Source organism: Meles meles, chromosome 9, assembly GCF_922984935.1.
Source record: "Meles meles chromosome 9, mMelMel3.1 paternal haplotype, whole genome shotgun sequence".
Taxonomy (NCBI): Eukaryota; Metazoa; Chordata; class Mammalia; order Carnivora; family Mustelidae; genus Meles; species Meles meles.
Genome location: NC_060074.1, coordinates 19524743 through 19547255, shown reverse-complemented (window position 1 = coordinate 19547255; position 22513 = coordinate 19524743). Strand labels below are relative to the sequence as shown.

Below are 22513 nucleotides of genomic sequence, written 5' to 3'. Positions count from 1 at the left end.
ACTCTGCACCCAGTGGGGAGTCTGCTTCCTTCCCTCTCCCCCTCCCTTGCGTGCGCTCTCTCTCTCTCTCTCTTTCAAATAAATAAATAAATAAGTCTTTTTAACAATATAATATAAAAAATGACAAGGAAATAGCTAAAAATCTCCTTTGTTATTTTCCTTCACAAAAATGTTGTCTACCACTTTTTCTTTCATTTTTGTTCTCTTTCTCAGGCGCACTCCCCTGTCCCTCTCCCTTACCCACTAGAAGTAAGTTCTGAGACTTTAGCAGCATAGCCTGGTGGTGCTCTAACATCTCCCCACCCCGCAGGAAGGCTGTGGGTGCTGTGGGCCCACACTAGCCTGGGGTTTGGGGCTATTTTTAACCTCCCTCCAAGTCCTCCCACATTGGCAAGGACAGGCAGAAGCAGAGGGCATCCGAACCAGAGAGTCGTAGCTGAGTGGGAGAAAGTGGTTTCTGTGTCTCTGAACATCCACATGGGTGACCTCACACGGGAGAGTTCTAGTTTCCCAAAACAGAATCTTTGTTTTTTCATGGTCTTCATGTTGGCAGGGCTCTACTTACCCACCTACTTAACTAATACATCGTGATGAGGGATAAAGAAGTGTGACATGGCCCTTATTCTCGAGTTCATAACCTTGCTGAAGACAAGGAAAAGAAGAAATTCTCTGAGAAAGGCGGAGCTAAGCTGGGTGGTGATGAAGGGCGGTAGATGCTCAGAGAAGGGACAGCCAAGGAAAAGCGGGTTTGGAGAGGAGCTGTCCTAGAAGAGGGAGGTAGGCTGCCTAGACTGGGTGAGATCTGATACGCTGCTGAGAAGGGAAGATGTTCCTGTATCAAGGAAAGGCTCCCCTCCCTTGGTCCAGATCCTCACAGACATCTTGAATTTAGAAGGCAAAATGGAAACACATTTTCTCCCTGGTTGGCCCTCCCAGGCTGCTATGACTTAAAACCAACGTCCCCACTGTTTTCAGCGTGAATTGTGTCTATACCTATTATTTCTCTATTTAAACATAAAAAGGCTTAATCAAATCATGAGCAGGGACATTTCTGACTTGTCCTTTATACATCAACTTTCGTCTCCCACGCTGCTTCAAAGACCTCCAAAGCACTTTAGAAGCATAATATAACGATAAAGAGAAGTTGAACACATGGAAAAGACAGCATTGGTAAAATTCTACTGTTAGCCAAGTCAGGCCTAAATCATCTAATGGATCTGAAATGTGCACCCACATGCATGTAAGCACACATTCCTGAGCCTCTATTACACTGACAACTCTGGCTTCGGCATCTGCAGTTCGCCAGCATGGATGGGTATAGAACGGGGTCTTGTCAATGAAACTCATGGTAATGTGCTCTTGGCGGGTATTTCCCTTACTGTAGGCGTGCTCCATTGCAGATTACCTCCTATGCATGCAGCAGTGACCACTTGGGCCTGCAGGCCTGCTTTAGCTGTGCCCACTTAGCACATGCAAGTGGGCGGCAAGAACTGCCTGTGCCGGGCTGGGGCACCTGCCACCAGCAGTGGGTGAACCTCAAGGACTCTATTTGCTCTGACTGCACAGCGCTTGCCTACGTTATTCCTCTTCTTGGCACCTTGCTTCAAGATCACACGCAAATGGTAGTCATCATTTGATTGTGAAATCAAAACTACCAAACAGAAGATCTTTGCTAAGTTAGACCAAAGCATCTTAATATACGATATTATCTGCGGATCGTACTTCGTCTCCATACAATAAGGAAAAGTGTAGACACTGTGGTGTTGAAACCGAGAAACACATTCCTATTTATTTTTGATTGATGTACCAAGAAATCCTAATAATATTATCATCTTTAGCATTTATTAATATGAATATGATTTTTTTTACTACTGGTATTACTTTATAATTTATCACGTACTTTGGAGTTCATTGTCACATTTGATTTTCATCCCCACTCCTATTTCATAAATGGAGAAGCTGAAGCCTGGGAAAGTTACGTGATTTTCCCAGGAGGACACAAACAGTAATGGAAACTGCAGAAGTGCCCGTGGATGTGTGTAGGTGTCGATCCCTGAATAAGTTCTCCACCAGGGATGCCTATTGAACAATATCATGGTGTTTGTAAGCACTGGGAAGAAAAATCATCTTAGAGGAAGCACTGTGAAAGCAAGGCATGGGACAAGCAGGGTAGGTGGTCACAGTTAGTGTCACTTGCAAGTGCTTACTCCTCTACCAACCAATGGTATAGGTCCTGAAATTACCACTCACCCCCCTACCCAACCCCATCCAGGTCCCTGATGGTCTAACATTGAAAGCTGGCTAGATAGCTGAGAAGTCTGATTATAGGCTCTGACCCAAGGCCTTAGGTGGAAAGCCTATTACATGTTAATATAAATAACATATTTTTATGAATAATAACTGTATTTTCCAAAGCAAAAATAATTAACAAAAAGATTGGAATTGCTTTACATTTTTACAAGTCTCCTTTATTTCCTATAGCCTCTGGAAAAACTCCACTTTATACCTGTAAGAGTGTAAAGGGTCACTAACACCTTGGTATTGTTATGAGAACTGTTTTGACCTTATGAACCCCTTGAAAATGTCTCAGGGACCTCAGGAGTCCCCATTCTACACTGTGAAGTTCAAGAGATCGAAAGGCTCTGTCATCTGGTGTGGGTGCTCTCCAACATCTCAGAAGTCTGCGGATGGAGACCACTGATATTTTGAGTGTTTCCACATTACTCCTTACACTAACTCAAACCTCCCTTATCAAGTGCGCAAGCATATCTGATGGTGATGAGGAAGAAAGATCTTTGGACATTGAAGGAGGACAGGGACAAGAAAGAACCAGCAGTACTCTGAGCAGCCACCAGCAGGGAAGGATTTGGGCTCTTAGGGAGTTGTGAGAAAAAGGAGGAAGGCCTTAGCTACCTGCTTTCTTTCAGGTCAAAGCTAAGGACTGAGGGTCTACTATGTGCCAACCTCTGGGCTCTAGGCCCAGCGGCAGAAAGGAGTCAGAAAGAATTCCCAGCCTCCAGGAGCCTACAAATTTCCAGTCAAGTATCAATTTTACTCAGGATAGACCCCAAAATAACAATGATGACCACAGAGTCTCGCATTTGAACTAAGCTTTATGCTTTTTTAAAGCACTTTCACAGATTATTTCACTTGATTCCCTCTTCTGTAAGGGAATTACATTTCCTTATTATTTAATTTATTACTTCCTAATAATTTATTACTTCCTTATTATTTAAATTCTGATTTTTAATAAAAGTAAAAAAAAGCAAAACCAACCACCAGTCCCGGAGTAGAATACGTTACTTAGTTTAATTACCTTTGAGGTGTCAATTAAGGAGAATAGGAGACAAAATAAAAGCACGGGGATAGAATTCCGCTCATCCTCTTGCTCAACTAAAAGAGTAAAGACTCTTTTCATTTTGGTGGCAACAACAGCTTTAGTGAATTAGAACAACCCGAACCTACCAGAAAGAATGAGAGTAAACCATTCAGCTAACCCCAATGGCCAGGGGGAGGAGGAGCGGGGAGCTGGCAAATCCCCTTACTCACCGAAATGGGCCCCTTTGGTGTGATTTCCTGCGGAGGCAGCAGTCAGGGCTGCTATATATACAGCGGCACTCCCCCTCGGCCCTCGCAGCACCCAGCCAACGCCTCCTGCTGCTTGCTCCAAAATGGGAAAGGTAAGGGCCGGAGATCTGAGGCTCAGGGTTGGCCCAGGCTCAGCCTCTTCAGCGGGGACAAATCGCCTCATGCTGCCACATCTTCCATTTTGCAGATCACCTTCTACGAGGACCGCGGCTTCCAGGGCCGCTGCTACGAGTGCAGCAGCGACTGCCCCAACCTGCAGCCCTACTTCAGCCGCTGCAACTCCATCCGCGTGGACAGCGGCTGCTGGATGCTCTATGAGCGCCCCAACTACCAGGGCCACCAGTACTTCCTGCGGCGCGGGGACTACCCCGACTACCAGCAGTGGCTGGGCTTCAGCGACTCCGTCCGCTCCTGCCGCCTCATCCCCCAGGTGAGTGTGGCTCTGTCCTCTGGTCAGTTTGGAAGTGAAAGCCATGAGCAAATATTAAATAAAATGAGCCATGAGCAAATAAAAAAAAAAAAATTCTTCAACCCAATCATTCCAACTGGAGAGCAGAAAGCGAGAGTGAGCCCACTGCCTGCAGTCCAAAGGAGGTCTCAGATGGGAAGCCATTCTTCATGAACTCTGTGGCTTGCTTTTTCTCATTCCCAGATTTTTGTATTTTAGATGTAATAAAAAAAAATTAAAAAGCCAAAGACTAATTGAGAGAAAACAGCACATTGGGAAAACAGAAGTTGTCATGTGCTTAAGATATAGCTCCCTAAATTCGTCATTCCGAGTGGTATCCACTCAGAAATAATAGATCAAAACTTCTAGATACAATCTGGGTCTGCTTAATTGATAAAAACACACTTGCTTGCTTTGGCTCACTTTTCTATTTAAGATCTTCCTGGAGAAGATAGGCTCTGTCTTCTGGTTGTTACTCTAATTTCATGGTCAGTTTTTATTAGCTCAATAAGCGGTATAAACTAGAGGGAAGGCCAACTCCAAACGGAAAGTTGGGGATTGAGTGTTTCTTAGAGAGTAATTTGCACAGTTCTCAGAACAATGTGCTGGAGTGTGGAAGGCGTGGGGTATATTGTCCTCCATACAGAGCTCAATGGAGATGATTTTTGCTGCTGAGGGAAATGAAGATGGCGAGGGAAGAGACCAGAAAGGAAGCTCAGGGGTCAGATAGGTGGAAATCTGAAGTGACACTGAGGTGACCAAAACAGAGACAAAGAAAATGTGTCATCTTCTTTTCTACAAAAGCTTAATAATCTTACATTTCATGGTGTATACAACACCAAAAATATTAGAGAAAATAGCTAAATGTTGATTCTTTTTCACCAGAGTACTAGATCAAATGGGACTTTACTTTTCAATGCCTTACAATTTTCTTCTTCAAGAAGGACCTTCTGTAATAATAAGCCCTAACGTGATCAATTTTATCTGAGACAAACCTTAGCTGCCAAGGACAGAGCCAGGTGGATAGCACTGAAGGGCTGCCGAGGTCTGTCCCTAGCATGGCCCAGAAATCATTAGATGCCTGGTGGGGAGGCGGGGGGCGGCGGTGATGGGAGCAGGAAGGCTCCTTAACACTGCAACGTGATTGTTCTGGAAGCAAACCCAGACTGCAGGAACTTCTGGGCTGGTGGGGTCAGGGAGGTGTAGGAGATAAAACTTTAATTTCTCTCCATCTATCTTTATTTTACCTTTTCTTTTCTGTCTGCCTCCTCAGCACTCTGGCACATTCAGAATGAGGATCTACGAGCGAGATGACTTTAGAGGACAAATGTCAGAGACCACAGATGACTGTCTCTCTCTTCAGGACCGCTTCCATCTCAGTGAAATCCACTCCCTCAATGTGCTGGATGGCTGCTGGGTCCTTTATGAGATGCCCAGCTACAGGGGAAGGCAGTACCTTCTGAGGCCCGGGGAGTATAGGAGATACCTTGACTGGGGGGCCATGAATGCCAAAGTTGGTTCTTTCAGACGAGTAATGGATTTTTACTAAAGTATTTATGTTCTCCACTTTTCTCCTTTAGAATCCCAATAAAATATTTAGCTTGTGTTTCTGGCACTATGGAGTCCTGCTTTTTTTTAAATCTATTAAAACTTCGTAAACAATAATGGCACTTAGCCAGATACAATGACAGAAGTCTTCATTCCTGGAAACGATGCCTTATAAGGGGGATAAAGTAAAGGATATCATCGCTAGCATTCTTTAAAAGACTAAACCATGTAGGCGCAGGGTTCAATTCAACTGGGCTAAAGACACTTATGGTTAGTCTTAAAAGGATAAATTTGCAGCAATAATGTTAAACTAGGAATTATTGTAACACTCCAAGTTATCCTTGTAGTTTATCTCCATCATCTTTTCTATATAGTCCAAATCTTAGCTAATGAGGAAAGTCATCTCAACATCTAGGACACTTCCTGTAGATTAAAAAATAAATGAACAGACTCGTCACCCTCCCCTCTTGCGTTCTTTATCCTTCTAACAGCAGGCAATCCCATGTCAACACCTCATTCTTCCAGGAGAGCAAATAGAATTCAGTCTCTTTTATAGAAGAATTTCAGGATCTCTACCAAAAACCACATACACATAAGGCAAATTCAGCCTCCTATCACTTTAATAGGAAGTAAAGAATTATGACCATACCTGGAAAGTAACACAAAATGGAAAACAAGGAACTGACATTTTCTGGAGAAGTTTGTTTGACTGTATATGTGTTTTCTTTGGGGATATTTATCTTCCGGGAACAAAGTTCGAGCCCAAGTCCCATATTCTAAGGTACTTCGTCAGTTGTAGGTTAGAGCCAGATTTGAATCCAGAAGCTAAGACAGAGGGGAAACAAGATCAGTTCCATGACTAACAGAGTCCATGAGACAAATAAAGGAATTATCCAAGACTAGCCTAACTATTGCCAGTACTGAAACCGCAAAGAAAGTTTCCTAGTAAAGAGAATACTAAGCAAACAACATCCCTAATAGCACCCTGCAGTAATTAAATATGAGGATTTTTTTTTGTTTGATTCTTACAAAGTTCCACAACGAAGATGACAATTTCAGGTCAAAATCCACCTAACATACCCCATTCTTTGAGATTTTAATGACATGGCTGAAATGTCTTCTCACATGGAGGGGGAGCCTTACATACCCACATTCTCTGACACATATGTATTCAATATCTCTTGTGATTCTGGAAAGGGAATGAGTTATTTTTGCTTTCCCAGTCACCCTACACTCTGAACTCCTGCGTTATCATTGGATGGATCATCTTGTCTTCTCCCATGTGACCCACATCAGGCAGGATAAATTTGGCGGGGGGGAGGGGATACAGCTTCTTTACTTGGGCTCCTGAACCATCTCTCACATAAAACATTCATGTGGGCAGCCAACATCATTACAGAGATTGTGAGGGGAGTTTAGATCATAGCAGTACAACAATATCAAATTTAATATTACGTGGCCATGCCCTAAACAGTCTGCAAGCTCCAACCTGCTGCTGGGTGGCCTGGTTTCTTTCTCATTCTTGCTTGTCTCTCCTTTGTTCTTAGCTGTTCCCACATGGCTTTTCATTTTTTATACTCTCTTTCCTTCCCATGCTTTCCAGGGCTCCATATCGACCATCCATGTGGCTTGTGAACAGAACACGCATCTAATTTGTTGCTTAACCTGAATCATTTTTGAGAGCAAAAGTGTGTGCTATTAGGGATTATAACAGGGCAAGAGGCATGAATCAGGAGTGTTCAAGGCAAACTCCTTGCACATGGTTAGGCTATTTATAAAAGTTCTTTCCCTGGAAAAAAAAAAAAAAGTCAGATTCTTGAACTATTTGCTATTGGTTTTTCCTAAATCCCAGTTCTTCAACCCTTAAACTCTCAACACTAGCGTTGGCTTCCTGGAGACAATAGCCAGAGTTCTCTCTTTGCCAGTCATAACATAGCAGACATAGGGGCACCTGGGTGGCTCAGTGGATTAAGCCACTGCCTTCGGCTCAGGTCATGATCTCAGGGTCCTGGGATCGAGCCCCGCATCGGGCTCTCTGCTCCGCAGGGAGCCTGCTTCCTCCTCTCTCTCTGCCTGCCTCTCTGCCTACTTGTGATCTCTCTCTCTGTCAAATAAATAAAATAAAATCTTTTAAAAAATAAAATAAAATCTTTTAAAAGAAATAACATAGCAGACATAAATTGGAAAGCCAAAAGCTTCTTGCACTGCTGAATGTTACTTTATTTATTTGGTAGACATAAAAATCACAGACTTCGGACCTGGAAATGATCCTGAAACACTTGAAGCCAAAATACATAAAATTAGAGATCCTGGATGTCACTGATCAAGTTTTTCTTCTTGAAAATTGTGTTTCCATCCCATCCCAGGGGAACAGGCTAAGAGAATGGTATCCTCCCTCTAATCCTAGCATTAAAAACAATCAATGGAGGGAAGTAATGGTGGGGGATGGGCAGAGGGGGAAACTAGCTCCTCACCTGTGCTTCCTCCTTCTCACCTTCTGCTCTAAAAAGTACCCACTGGAACCTCAAAGAGGGGAAATGTCTGAGAGGAAAGCAGTCTCCAAGAGAAGAATGGGAGAAGGGATATCCTACAGGATCCCACTAACCTTTTCCCCATGAAGATGAAAAAACAATTCAGGATAACCCCCGTGTCAGCCTGTATTCCCTATATATCCTAGTTTATAGTAAGTCCACATTTTGAATCTTTTTTTTCAATATGGAATGTTTCAAGAATTTGCATGTCATCCTTGTGAAGGGCCACGTTAATCTTCTCTGTAGCACTCTCATTTTAGTATGCATGTTGCCAAAGGGAGCATCAGATTCTAAATCTTTTTTCTTCCTTTTTCCCTCTTTTCTCCCTTTGAACCTACTGTGTCTTCTGGCCAATCTAATCTTATATAAGAGCCACTAAGCAAAGAAACTGACGTCATCGCATGAAGAAGTGCCACGAACTGCTATATTCAGTTATATTCTCCAAGGTTATCCCTCATTTTGGCTTCCCTCCCCAGCTATCCTACCTTGCTGCCACAGGGTTAGGTCTGGATGATGCCACAGTCTTATTCCCTCCCCTGCAGACCCTAGGGGTTCAAATTTTCTTGTGGGTTTGTTAAAATAAAAATGACAATCACATCTACCTGTCGTTTGAGTGAGAAGAAATGTACCGCTTTTCACACCAAAGCCAATTTGATCCAAATGGAATGCCATAGGAGTTAAACAGAGGTGGGTCATTGGTTGCCCCCATCTGCTTGTCATCTGTTGAACAGTCATCAAAGACAAGCTGAGAAAGAGACCTCGAGGCTGGTGCTGTGACCATGACCCTTGGTGTCTCACTCAGCCTCCTTGTCTGGCATAGTTTCGTCCAGGTAGCTGCCAATCAAATGACCGCATCTCATTTAACCAAGCTTGTGTGTGATACAAAGGCTACATTAGTTACTAGGAAGCAGGAAGGTGGGTGTTAAGACCAACAGCGGACTGGACCTCAGACACTAACAGTACTCTAGAATTGGCCACTGCTGTTGTGGCATTAATTGGACATCTCGGGAAACACAAAAATTAGACACAATTACCAAGGAACCAAAGGTTTAGGGGACAACACAACATTCCTGTTTTCTCTCTTTTGCTTACTCATCTCCCCTGTTATAAAGGCCCATTAAATAGATCAAAGGCAGAGTGCTGGTGTCATCCTACACATTGAAATTTGCAAATACTGAACTTTGATGTGAGTGTGTATGCCTGTTGTGCTGAGCATTCAAAACAGGTCCCATGGGCTATTATAACAATGGATTTCAGACCAGGGAATAACATTCATAAACTCCAGGCATTATTGAGTAGCCTTTGTGTGCCAGTTCATTCTGCCACTTAGTGAGAATACAAAAATAAAGATGGAATAGTCCCAGCCCAGAAAGGGGGTGCTTTCATTTATTTCAAGGAACTGATGTCTAAACAAAATAATTAGATAAGTAATAATTACCATTATAGTGGCATAAGCAAAATGCTTGATAGAACCAAGTTGTCAGTATTAAATTCAGCCTGGAAGAGTAGGAAAGGTTCAAGAAAATCTTTACAGAGGAATTGATACCTGAGATGAATTTTTAAAAAAAGGGGGGGGGTAAAATCTCTCTGGGTGAAAAATGCAGAACTGATATCTCAGTGAGAAGGATCAGTATATTTAAAAACAAGAGAAGGTTAGCATAAACTTCCAGCTATAAGATGAATAGGATCTGGGCATCTAATGTACAGCATAGTGGTTATGGTTAGTAATACTGTATTATATACTTGAAATTTGCTAAGAGAGTAGATCTTAAATGTTTACACACATGCACACACAAATATTAATTATGGGAGGTGAAGCAGTTATTAGCTTACACTATGGTGCTAATCACTTTGCAATATATAAATGTATCAAATCTATATGTTGTATACCTTAAACTTACACAATGTAATATTTCAATTATATCTCAGCAAAACAGGGGTGGGGGTGAATGAGAAATGTGAAAATAACATTGTGCATTGGGAAACAAGTTATCCAGTGTGACCCATCAGGAAGTCTGGAGACAGAGGATTTCAGGTCAACGGTGCCATGCTAAGGAACCAGTACGCGATGCTAGAGACAATGCGAGCCAGTGAAGCATTTCAAGCAGGTGAGCGGCCGCCTTAGTTCAGGCTCTACAACAAAAACACAGGGACTGAATGACTTAACATACATTTCTTTCCCACAGTTCTGGAGGTTGGGAAGTCGGAGATAGGGTCGTAGTAGATCCAGAGAGAGGAAGCAAGCTCTTTCCCATCTTTCTAGCATCTAAGAACACTAATCTTATCATGATGCCTCCACCCTCGAGACCTAGTTATCTCTCAAGGCCCCATCTCCAGACATCACCACAGAGGGGATGAGGGTTCCAACATATGCATTTGGAGGGGACACAAACATTCAGGCAAGAGCAGTGACATGACTTGAGGTGTTCTGATTCTGATCCCCCAGGCATGCTGGCAGAATGCAGTTTTGAAGAAGGCAAGACTGGACAGAGTTGGGAGACTTGACAGTCCAGCTGAGATATGATGAGAGTCCAAGAAAGGCAGCTGCAGGGCCAGGTGATGGGGAGGGGAAATTGGAGAGGTAAAGGAAGGGAAGGCAGGAGTCCCGGGAGAGAAAGAGAAAGATCCAGAAAACAAAAAACAAACAAACAAAAACCCCAAGACTGAAGTTTAGCACTCAGCATTTTCTGAGATCTTCCCCTCTTTTCCTGTCTAATCATCACTATCATTTAAGTACTGGTATTTCTGCTTTGATTCTCTCATTGTGTGCATATAAAACTTTGTAGAACAAAACAGAGAGCCTTCTGCCTACATGTTTAAGGAAAATAATGTATATGTGCTAATAAAACATTGGCTGGGGATGGCTACACCATGTTTTTCGTACTAAAAGGTAAAAAAAAGAATAAACCAGAACAGTGTTCTTTAAAGTTTGATCCAAGAATGATCTGGTGCTATTTGGAAGTAAAGATTACTGGAGTCTTTGCCACATCTAAAGATACAAAATCCTGGGAGAGGATAGGACCAATTGGCAGTTTTAACAAGCACAGGTGATTCTTTCTGCACACTAGTTTGAAAGCCACTAGATGACGTCTAAAGTATCCTCCACATCTACTTTTTTTAACTAAAAAATGGCTTCATAGCAGAGAAATTTTTCAGGCATCTTTGAGAGGATTGACTGTGTTTGGAGATAAACAGGCTGAAGTCAGCCTTATTGGCACATACTTGGCTTATTTGTGCCAAGTATGTGCCAAACACATTATACACATAATCCCACTGACTCATGTCAATGTCCTTCAGCCAAAGACCACCCAAACACATGGCACAGAACAAGCTGGGTTTATTACCTGTTCAGGGAAAGCATGCGGTGTCTCAGCAAAGGGTATTAGTAAAGGATATTATCATAGGATTTGCACTTTGGTTGGGTGACTTGGGGAAAAGTCTAAAAAAGCTCACTCTAAATTGGATGTTGTCAGAACATGGGGGTAATTGCATGATTGAATATCTCAATAAGTCTACTCATGGCGGGGAGCGGGGTGGGGGGAAGCCTAGAAGGATAAAGCTGCAATTGATAAAAAAAAAAAAAAAAGGAGCAGTTAATCATAAGGACGGAGAGAGGGGGTGTTTGGTATTGTGTGGGTGCTGCAGTGACTTTGTTTTTGCTTGTGCTCAGACAAAATTATGAATTGGCCTTACTTTGTCTCATTGCATCAGAGTCTCAGAGTAACCTTTCCTGAAGCTGGTATTCTGGGAAACTGTTTATGCCTAACAGAGGAATAACATGGCTTAGCTCTGAAAGCCAGGCCAGCTTCTGAATGCAAATACTTCTCTCTCTCTTCCCCCCCCTTCTTTTTTTTTCAACTTACTATATCCCATGATATAAGTACTATGTAATAACTCAGACTCTGAGAGGCTATGTGTTTTGCCATGTTCATGTGGCTACTAAGTGGACATTCTGAGTTTACGAAGCTTTACCACCTCTCTCCAACCCTGGAAAGGGGAAGCACTCCAAAAAGCAATACCCTTCTCAGTTTGGGACCTACTGATCATGGAAACCTTCCCCTTGGTTCTTATCACAAGCTGACTTCCAGGGGCTGATTTCTAGTACCTGAAGTAGACCCAGCCAAGGAGGAGTTAGTAGCTATGTCTTTTTTTTTTTTTTTTAAGATTTTATTCATTTATTTGACAGAGAGAGAGAGAGAGATCACAAGTAGGCAGAGAGAGAGGAGGAAGCAGGCTCCCTGCGGAGCAGAGAGCCCGATGCGGGGCTCGATCCCAGGACCCTGAGATCATGACCTGAGCTGAAGGCAGCGGCTTAATCCACTGAGCCACCCAGGCGCCCCTAGTAGCTATGTCTTAAAGCATCGGGTCACCACAGTCAAAACCAGCAAAACATCAGAATCCAGATCTGTGCCCTGTACTAGACTGGTAAATCATATAAAGAAAAAAGAATTGGGGCACCTGGGTGGCTCAGTGGGTTAAAGCCTCTGCTTTCAGCTTGGGTCATGATCTCAGGGTCCTGGGATCCAGCCTCACACCCGGCTCTCTGCTCAGCAGGGAGCCTTTTCCCGCTCTCTCTCTCTGTCTGCCTCTCTGCCTACTTGTGATCTCTGTCTGTCAACTAAATAAATAAATAATAAAATCTTTAAAAAAAAAAAGAAAGAAAGAAGTTACAGTGACCTCTGCCACCAAGAAAAATTGGTCAGTGTTTGTGAAATTCTACATCACAGACAGCCTCTGGAATTGCGGAGCACATCCATAAAGGCATAGATTTTTTTCCCCCCAGAAAATACATGGGGCATAATGGAGTCATATCCGTAGAGACATGAATTTCAGGTCAAAAGTTCAGATTGATGTGCTGATAAATTTAAAAACACTAAGAATGCAAATAAAAGCAAGTCTAGGGACTAAAGTAGGACATATCCAGAACAGCGTTGGAATACACCAGAGAATGAAGGCAAACTCTACAGGCATTTCCACTGAATGAAGCACGTTAAAGGGATCCATAAAATCCCCTTACTTGCCCCCGGGGGCCTCTTTTGTGTTGTTCTTGCCAACGCAGCAGCAGCCCTGCTATATAGACCCGCGCGCTCCCGGCCCATCGCACTGAACTCGCACATCTGTGTCAACCAGCCATGGGGAAGGTGAGCAGGATGCAAGTTAAATAAAAGGGGGGGAAATGCGTCTACCCCAGATCCTTTGGGAGCCACTGATTTAATTGGGACTCACTCTTCCTTTGCAGATCACCTTCTACGAGGACCGCGGCTTCCAGGGCCGCTGCTACGAGTGCAGCAGCGACTGCCCCAACCTGCAGCCCTACTTCAGCCGCTGCAACTCCATCCGCGTGGACAGCGGCTGCTGGATGCTCTATGAGCGCCCCAACTACCAGGGCCACCAGTACTTCCTGCGGCGCGGGGACTACCCCGACTACCAGCAGTGGCTGGGCTTCAGCGACTCCATCCGCTCCTGCTGTCTCATCCCCCAGGTGAGGCTCACCTGTTTTCAATCCCGGTGCCTGCAGGTCCTCACTGTATTACTGACGCAATGAGGGGGAGGGAGGTTTTGCCATTAAAAGCACTTAAGGGGTAACATGGGCTTTAGCTACTGCCTAAGCCCAGATAGAGAAATGCGCAAAAGCGGCAGAGCATACAAGAAGAATTCACTGACGGGAAGGGGCTGCTTTACGGTTAATTTTTGCTCCCATTATGTCCATTACAATGTTGTCTGTAACTAATGTACTCTCACAGTGGGATACAGAACAAAACTTGCCTGTGGGAAGCTGGGTGGACGTAAGGAGGCTGTATTACGAACAGATTCATTTTAAAAACTTAAGTTTGTAAAATTGCAACTTTAATTAACAGTAAAGAATTGGTGATGAACGACTTAGATGGGCTCCACAATAAACTAGTAAAAAATGGAAACTCTATTGTTAATAGAGGCTATTCAAAGTTTGTGTCCAACTTTGGAAGCGGTAGTTGCCCTTAATTTGGAAAAGCAGTTGAATTCTGGTTCCAAGTGACTATTTAAACGAATTTTCATGGAACTATGTGATTTTAAAAGTCCAACTTTAGTTACAAATTTGTGAGATAACACTCCTATTATTCTTTAAAAAAAAGATAATACTCATATTAAAAGAATATTAGTCAAAATACTTTCCATTTTTGCCCAAAATATATGTTTGACTTATCACCTAGGAATCAATGGACATTAGGGAATGAGGAGTCAAGATAGTTGAATTCCTGATGGACTCTAACCCAGACTTTGAACCCCTTACAATGTAGATGTCTTATGTGAAATACAAAATGAGAATGCAAATGTGCATTCAATGCCAGTAGAACACCGCTCCACACACAACATACCCAGCAATGTCAGAGTCTCAGGTTTTCACATGGGCGATCCCGCGCCCCAACCTACCAAGTTCACTTGTTTGGTTGCTTCTTCCACTCCTTCTCTCGGTGGCCCGAGCAGGCAAGCTCCCACAGGCTGCGGCTGTATGAGAGAGAGGACCACAAAGGCCTCATGACGGAGCTGAGCGAGGACTGCTCCTGCATCCAGGACCGCTTCCACCTGAGTGAGGTCCGCTCCGTCCACGTGCTGGAGGGCTGCTGGGTCCTCTACGAGCTGCCCAACTACCAGGGGCGGCAGTACCTCCTGAGACCCCAAGAGTACAGGCGCTACCACGACTGGGGGGCCATGGATGCTAAAGCAGGCTCTTTGCGGAGGGCGGTGGATTTATACTGAAATAGGTTCGCACTACCATTTTCTCAATTTGGAACCTAATAAAGTATTTAGTCTGTATTGTTGGCAATTGCTGACTTCTGTTTTTCTTTCACTGTGTGCCAATTAATTCACCTGTAAATGCCCCCGTTAAAGGCTGAGGAGCGACTAAGTAGGGAAGGGTCAGTTCTAGAAGCTCTGCAAGGTAGAATGAGTCTGAAACAGGCTCAGAAGGAGGGGCAGAAAGAGGAGGTAGCCTGTGTAAGAAAGAAAGGGAGGTCAACATAGCAAAATGGGAGAGGGTGACTGGTGAGGAGGGAGGCGTCCTGGGGAGGGCCCTGAGGAACAGCATTCCAGGAGCTTCCTTCTGACCCAGCAGGTGACTGGAAGCCATAGAGGGTCACAGACAAGCAATGAAGAGAAGCCAACCTGGCAAAAAGCCTGATGAGACTACATAAGGAATTGCAGTATTGTTTACTTTGGAGCACAGGATGACGTAACTAAGGCCAGGCTGCCATTGGACATTGCCATACTTTTGGATCGGTTGAAGATCTCCCCTCTTATTCGAAAATGCCTCCTGACCTGAGTGCACCAGTATATTCCCTGGGCCAAACCCTCCAAGAAGTGCAGATAATACAAATAAATTAATGATATAGAGGTTACTATTTTAAATACATTTTGATTTTTTAAAGATTTTATTTATGTATGTATTTGAGAGAGAGAGCACGCAGGAGAGGGAGTGAGCAGAGGGGAGCAGCAGAAGGAGAGGAGAAGCAGACACCACACTGGGCAGGGGGTCCGACATGGGGTTCGATCCCAGGACCCTGGGATCATGACCTGAGCTGAAGACAGATGCTTAACCCATGGAGCCACCCAGGTGCCCTTAAATAGACTTCAGCTAAAGCAAAATCTGCTTGCTCACAAGCAAAGTCCTGCAAGTTTAAAAAAAAAGATTAAAAATCTTTTCATCATTAGAGAATTTATTTTTAAAATTTTTCCTCCAAAATAAAAGCCTCCTATAATCCTACTACTTTAAAATTCTATAAAGAAAGAAGTGGAGAGGGTCCTTCCGATCCCACTCTTCATTGTTAACCCTTCTTTACTCTTGGTGGGCACCATTCTTGAATTTTCTCCTTCTATATATCTCATGAAACATTCCTTTTATTTATTTACTTACTTATTTGCATGTAGAATCATACTGTACATATTGGTCTGCAACTTGCTTTTAACATACAAAATGATACGGACATAGATCTAGGTCAGCACCTTCTTCTGTTTTAATAGACTGCATTGTGTTCCATTATTTGAAGTTTCCCTAGATTATGTTAGCATTTACCCATTGGTGATTGGGCTTGTCCAATGCTCCTTTCACAAACAAGGCTGCAGAGAATATCATTGTCTGTATACCTTTATCTACACATGCCATAAATTTTAGAGGATAGAGACCTAGAAGTGAGACTGCCCAATGATAACACAAAAGATTTTTAATTTTAATAGACTCTGCTCAATTGTTAGCCACCAAAGATCCTAACTTCTTTGAGTTAGTATCTTTACCATTTACCAGGCACCTACAATGAGCCTGTCATGTGTAGCATTGGGGATGAAAAAACAACCAAAACAAATAAAAGGCATTGTCCCCACCACCACAGAGCCCTACACAGAAATAATATGAAATGCATACACTAAACAGTAAGCATGTAGTCACTTTTTTAAGTCAAGTACTTCTCAAGTACAAAATAATACATATGTAAACACTTCCCTCAAGTACTTTCACTTAGTACTTAAAAGTCATCCCAAGACAAATTTCTGGGGGAAACAAATGGAGTGATATTTATTTATGTATTTCTTATGATACCAAATGATTTAAATCATGATATCAAATCATATGGTTCTCAGTATTTTGGATTTCCCAGACCAGTTTTCTTTAAACAGAGACCAGCATAGGATTGCCTATTTTTATTTCACCAAGCAAGGACTTTCAAGATTAAAGAGAAAACAACAAAACTGTAGAACTAAGCACCATCTATTTATACATCATTTTATTAAAAAAGAGACATTTACAAAAGGACATTTTAACACCAAATACACAAGTTCCTAATAAAGTATGGCTCAGACCAAGGAAGAATGCTTGGGAATTTGCTCTGATGTACAGTGTTTTCTTTTGGCAAAAACTGAGCAGAGTTTGAAGACGCTTATTTGAGGTTGCAGCTCAATGCCTTCAGGGACCAGAGAGATGATGTAAATGAGCAAAACAACTTCTTTAAAGACCACAAGGAGTGATGAAAAGTATGTGAGCTGCGGAAAGTGCAAACCAACCCACAGCATCATGGAGAACATCTAAACATTGTGCCGGTCAAATAAAATACATCTTGCTTCCACAGCCCTCGGGGCTGCCAGTTCTTATTTCCACGCTCGTGTCAAAGCTGGGGAGAGTCACCACCGAAGACAGCACGGGAGTTTCCAGTGCACCCTCTCCCCCCATGAAATGACTTGCTCTCATGTTAAGCCCACAGAACCCAGCCATGGAGCCCAGGAACATGAGGTGACAAAACGATGCATGTAGCAATGACTACGGTGAAATTTTCTCTCCATCCTAGCGGAAATAAGACTTATTCATAAAATATTTTGAGTTCTAGAAGATAAGGAAGTGGTATTTCTTATATACCTCATTTTGTAGACCGACATTTATAGCAACTACAGAAATCTTTGGCTCCTCATGCAGCAAAACTCTAACCTGAATTCCTGTCTTTTGTCTTCACTTTTATTTGAAATATATTTCAGGCATCTGAATATTTAGGAGTGGCAGGTTCCCTGCTGGACTAGAGCTCAGGATGAGGGTGCCTCACACTTACCTCTTATTCTCCTTCCAAAGACGGTCCCTATCAGTCATTCCAGGCAGCTTGTATAGAACTCTGCTTCAGGGCTATAGGTGAAAGCATTCTCAAGTCTTAAATTCTGTTCACTTAGCAACTAAGTGCAACTTGGGTCTTTCGTCGAACACACACTTGTCAACGATGGAATTTTCTGTAAAGCATTAAAATCAAGCCACATTTTGGTCCAAGCCATTCAGTTTTCAGCTCGATGAAAACTTTATATTTTTGGTTTGTTTGTTTCTTTTTTTCTTTTCCCCAAGCTGAAATAAAGCCTTTTCTCTTTTTAGAACCCAGAGTCCCTGAGTTTTGGCTCTCCAGATGTACCCCAAATCTGTAATTGCACGTCAGCTGTGGTGGTGGTGGTACCCACAGCCATTCCCACTCTGCTCCCCTAAATCTTCTCTGTGACTGCACTCACTTCTTTCTCATATTTTACTGTTTTTATCAATCAACCCTCTCCCCACAGAAACAACTCTGAGCAAAATGACAATTCCAAAATTTTTACTTTATTAATTATTATTTTTTAAATGGTTAATTAAAATGATGTAGGATTTTTTTTAATTCATTTGATTTTGGCAGCTTACTTTCCACTCTGTTAGCAGAAGTAATTTTGCAAACATGTGTCTATCTATCATGGATAACAAGAACTGAAATCATCATATGTACGTAGTTGGTTTTATTTAAAAATACTAACTTACAAAGACTTATGACCCAAAGTCAAGACAAAGTATTTCCATGAGACAACACAGGACTGTGAATAATTCTTTGAACATGACCTAAAGGCACAGATCATCTTCCACGCCAGTGCTCCTTCCAGTCCATCAAACTATTCCATTCCAGCCTAGTAAACACTTTCTAAAGTCTTCCTAGAGTCTCAGCTTCCAGATTTATTCCTTCCTCTCCCCATACCATTTTAGCCGTAGCTCCTCTTTGTGTTCATGCAATGAATCTCTTTTGAGTCCAAAGCTTTGTGTACTCTTGTTCCCCAGAGGAAAAAGTGTATCTAGATTCCTACTAAAAAATGGGTTTCTTAGGAATTTGGTTTTATTTTATAATAACCTGAGAGGTAGGTAATTGATTTTTGTGTTTTAACTTTTTCTTATTTCCTCCAAATTAGAAATTTCCCTTTTAGTTTTTTCTGAGAAAAAAAAAGAGTTCTTAAAACTCTTCTCCCTTTTGAATTACAATTAGCCAAGAAGAAACAGCTAATCCTCTGTTTACTTCTATAGACTGTAACAAATTCAGTCTACTTTTAGACTGTAACAAGTTCAGACCAACTACTGAATATTCTTGCTTGCTGGGATTTCTTTGTTTGTTTGGTTGGTTGGTTGGTTTCCGTTTTTGTTTTTGTTTTTACCATATTGCAAGTTTGAAGTTCTGTGAATTCCCTTGATAAAACATTCCAATTTCTTATACTCTTTAATAAGAAAATTCTCTTAAAGGACTAAGTTGAAATTATCAACATTCCATTAATGTCATTTTCTTCCTATTAACAATTAGCATTGAACATTGTGGCATACATGTTCCTTGACAGTTCTGATAGATTAATTTTATATTTACTATATATTTTACCTTTTTATTGCACCCTCATTTACATGTTTTTGTTTTCCCCCAACCTATATAAATAAAAGTGTAGACTATATATGAAATGGCTGAAGCTCTATTTCTATTATTAAATCAACCACGTTCCAAGTTCCTTTTTTTTTTTTTTTTCCAAACTGTCTCAACAGCATCAGCCAGTGATAGTAACCTGAATATTCCAGAGAGAATGGGACCAAAACCCACAATGAGCCCCGTGGACTAGAACAGCAAAGAGAAAAAAGAGCACATGAAAATCCCCTCCTCACCCCGCGGGCCCCTTTTGTGTTGTTCCTGCCAACGCAGCAGCCCTCCTGCTATATAGACCCGCGCCAGGCCGGCCCATCACTGACCTCCATCACCAGCCATGGGGAAGGTGAGCCCAGAGCAGCCACAGGCCGGGAGGGGGCCCAGCACGCTGGGGCCTGAGGCCAGGCCACTGAGCCTTTCCCTCCCTTGCCTTGCAGATCACTTTCTACGAGGACCGGGGCTTCCAGGGCCGCCACTACGAATGCAGCAGTGACCACTCCAACCTGCAGCCCTACTTCAGCCGCTGCAACTCGGTGCGCGTGGACAGCGGCTGCTGGATGCTCTATGAGCAGCCCAACTACGCGGGCTGCCAGTACTTCCTGCGGCGCGGGGACTACCCCGACTACCAGCAGTGGATGGGCCTCAGCGACTCGGTCCGCTCCTGCCGCCTCATCCCACACGTGAGTCCAGCTCCCTATCAGGACACAGAATGGAGAGTTTCAAGCAACGCTTGAACATATGGAGTAGTGATCATTCTGAATAATTGAGGGTTTGGACACAAGACAAGCTATGGTAGATCAGTTCCATGTAGTTGACCCTAAATAAAAGCAGTTAATGGTACCCCAGGTAACCTATTAATCCACAAATATTTAGTAAGAACGTGTTGACTGCCATGGGCATGTACGACCTATAGTTTCAGTCTTAGAATCACTTACAGTGGAGTTGTAGAAAAACCACTAATATCCCATAGAAGAATAATTATGTGCGCGAATAGGGGGTAGTTCAGAGCAGCTAGGAGCTGAAAAGGAAACTTTTGCAGGGTCCACTTTTTTAAGACCTCTCTCTCTCTTTTGCTCGCCACTTGCATATTTTGGTTTACCCCATCTACACAAATGAAAGGACTTTCTCTCAATGGAGAGCAACACAGAGAAATTTTATGCACGTACCCACATACATTTCAAATATGTGTTTTAAAATGCTAAGGTTTTTGAAAAATTAGGCCTGGATCTTACTGATTTTTCTTTCTCATTTTTCCTCATTCTATTCCTAAGTTATTAAATGAGAATCCGTTATTGTCTGAGAGACTTAGGACGTTTAACTTTGCTTTCCACAGAAACAGAAATATCCAAGTCCTTGGTGATTTTTTTCCAAGATTTGTCTTAAACTAAAAGCAAGGTCATTCATTTCATGAACTCACTTTACTGTTCAAACACACATGCTTGAAAAATGAAAAATATCTCTTCAAAATGGCAAAACCAGTAATACGCTGTTCAAGGTTTGAGTTTCTCTCTGGTATGGTATACTGAGCATGGTTAGTATTTCATCCTGAGAAATATTTAAATATATATAAACAGTGAAATTTCCTTCTTAATTCTTTCTGTCATACTTCATGGTCTTGAAAGGGTAGTGAATCTCCGCCTTTGTAAATATTGAGAATTAGTTGAGACTTACCCTATATTTCAAAATAGCTTGAGCTGGACTGCATGTATGTGTTGCGACCACGTCATGCCTTGCTTTCCTCCTCTTTCCATCTCTGGATGGGCCAGGCTGGCTCTCACAGGATCAGACTCTACGAGAGGGAAGATTACAGAGGCCAGATGATGGAGTTCACTGAGGACTGCTCCTCTCTTCAAGACCGCTTCCACTTCAATGAGATTTACTCCCTCAATGTGCTGGAGGGTTCCTGGGTCCTCTACGAGCTGCCCAACTACCAGGGACGGCAGTACCTGCTGAGACCGGGGGACTATAGGCGCTACCACGACTGGGGGGCCCCGAGTGCCCGAGTGGGCTCATTGAGGAGAGTCATGGATTACTACTGAAATAAGTTCCTCATCATTTCTCAATCTGGAAACTAATAAAATATTTTCTGTGTGTTCCTTGCATTGGTTTGCTTGTGTTTTTCTTTCGTCCTCCTCTTACTATTACACACACACACACACACACACACACAACCCAAGTGGAAACCAAGATGTGTGATCCAATACAAATAAATAAAACACACCTCTCGCAATAAAAACATGCCTTTGTATTAAGGAGAATGTTACAGTTTTGGCATACTTTTTATACTTTATATACTTTTATAATACATTATATCATTTGATTCTCTGGTCTTTAAACACGTTGCTGCTTCAAACCAGATTATTAAAAATCTGTTTAGATTTTAGTTTTTCTCGGAAGAGGGAGGATCTAAAAAGCTAGGGTTCAGAGATAATGTGACCCACTTTTTAAAGCAAGGATTCTGAAGCTGGGTACCATCATGGGCTTTAGAAAGTTTTCGAATCCCCTAAACTGTTATGTAAAGGTTGAGATGACAAATCTTTAGCAAACTCTCTTGATGCTGAGCCTGTCCCATGACACTCTCTGGACATGGTAACCTAACTGGAGGAATGCGGGCAGAGAGAAAGAGAAAAGATGGTTCTGGAAAAACGTTCACCTTCCTGGTGGAAGGGAGTAGGGGCTCCTGGTGTCACAATTCCCTCCTATTTCAGGCATTTTATACCCAAGAGATGAAAAGTTAGGAAATGCCACAGTTTCAGAAATGATGGCTTTGATGGGGTCAAGTCCCTAAACCAATGTCTATCAGGGCTCTCCAGAGAACAGAACCAATAGAATGCATATAGATAATGTGAGGATATTTATTATAATTATTACCTCATCAACGGAGTCTGAGAAGTCCCATGACCTATAACCTAGAGATCCAAGAAAGTTGGGGGCGTAATTCAATCTGAGTCCAAAGACCTGAAAAAGGAGCACTGGTGTCTGAGGGCAAGAGAAGATGGATGTCTCAGCTTAAGCAAAAAACTAATTTGTCCTTCCTCCACCTTTTTGTTCTAGTCAGGCCCACAACAGATCAGATGGTACATTCACTAGTAAGGGCAATGCCAGGAGTGTTTGACTTTCACACTTGGTATAAAGGGAGTAAAATAAACCCAAATTCATTTATGCCACTGTAATTGGAGATTCTGTTATTTGTAGTTCAAAAC

General features: G+C 42.5%; 3 protein-coding genes and 1 non-coding gene across 6 annotated transcripts; 3 read left to right on the top strand and 1 right to left on the bottom strand.

The window, feature by feature from the left end:
* Nucleotides 1-3671: 3671 nt before the first annotated feature.
* On the top strand, nucleotides 3672-5585 carry LOC123950926 (gamma-crystallin B). Of its 2 annotated transcripts, none has more exons than XM_046019427.1 (3): nucleotides 3672-3680; nucleotides 3776-4018; nucleotides 5310-5585. In XM_046019427.1, exons 1-3 carry the CDS (start codon nucleotides 3672-3674, stop codon nucleotides 5583-5585), a joined length of 528 nt encoding a protein of 175 aa, XP_045875383.1. The 2 variants fall into 2 exon arrangements, with proteins under 2 accessions (XP_045875383.1, XP_045875382.1); XM_046019426.1 differs by having other exon boundaries at nucleotides 3776-4024.
* Nucleotides 5586-8293: 2708 nt separating this feature from the next.
* On the bottom strand, nucleotides 8294-8399 carry LOC123951262. The gene has a single exon (XR_006820408.1). It is a non-coding gene; the product is annotated as a U6 spliceosomal RNA (small nuclear RNA).
* Nucleotides 8400-13247: 4848 nt separating this feature from the next.
* Nucleotides 13248-14853, top strand: LOC123950927 (gamma-crystallin C). 2 transcript variants are annotated; one of them, XM_046019429.1, is made up of 3 exons: nucleotides 13248-13256; nucleotides 13355-13597; nucleotides 14581-14853. In XM_046019429.1, the coding sequence occupies exons 1-3, from the start codon at nucleotides 13248-13250 to the stop codon at nucleotides 14851-14853; spliced, it is 525 nt and encodes a 174-aa protein (XP_045875385.1). The 2 variants fall into 2 exon arrangements, with proteins under 2 accessions (XP_045875385.1, XP_045875384.1); XM_046019428.1 differs by having other exon boundaries at nucleotides 14578-14853.
* A 4794-nt stretch (nucleotides 14854-19647) lies between these two features.
* Nucleotides 19648-21349, top strand: LOC123950957 (gamma-crystallin D). The gene is made up of 3 exons (XM_046019479.1): nucleotides 19648-19656; nucleotides 19748-19990; nucleotides 21077-21349. Exons 1-3 carry the CDS (start codon nucleotides 19648-19650, stop codon nucleotides 21347-21349), a joined length of 525 nt encoding a protein of 174 aa, XP_045875435.1.
* Nucleotides 21350-22513: the final 1164 nt, after the last annotated feature.

Coding starts and splice junctions, on each gene's coding strand:
- LOC123950926 (XM_046019426.1), top strand. Junction 4,025..5,309: donor GCCTCATCCCCCAGGTGAGT/GTGGCTCTGTCC, acceptor CTGCCTCCTCAG/CACTCTGGCACATTCAGAAT.
- LOC123950927 (XM_046019428.1), top strand. Junction 13,598..14,577: donor CCTGCTGTCTCATCCCCCAG/GTGAGGCTCACC, acceptor CGGTGGCCCGAG/CAGGCAAGCTCCCACAGGCT.
- LOC123950957 (XM_046019479.1), top strand. Junction 19,991..21,076: donor CCTGCCGCCTCATCCCACAC/GTGAGTCCAGCT, acceptor TGGATGGGCCAG/GCTGGCTCTCACAGGATCAG.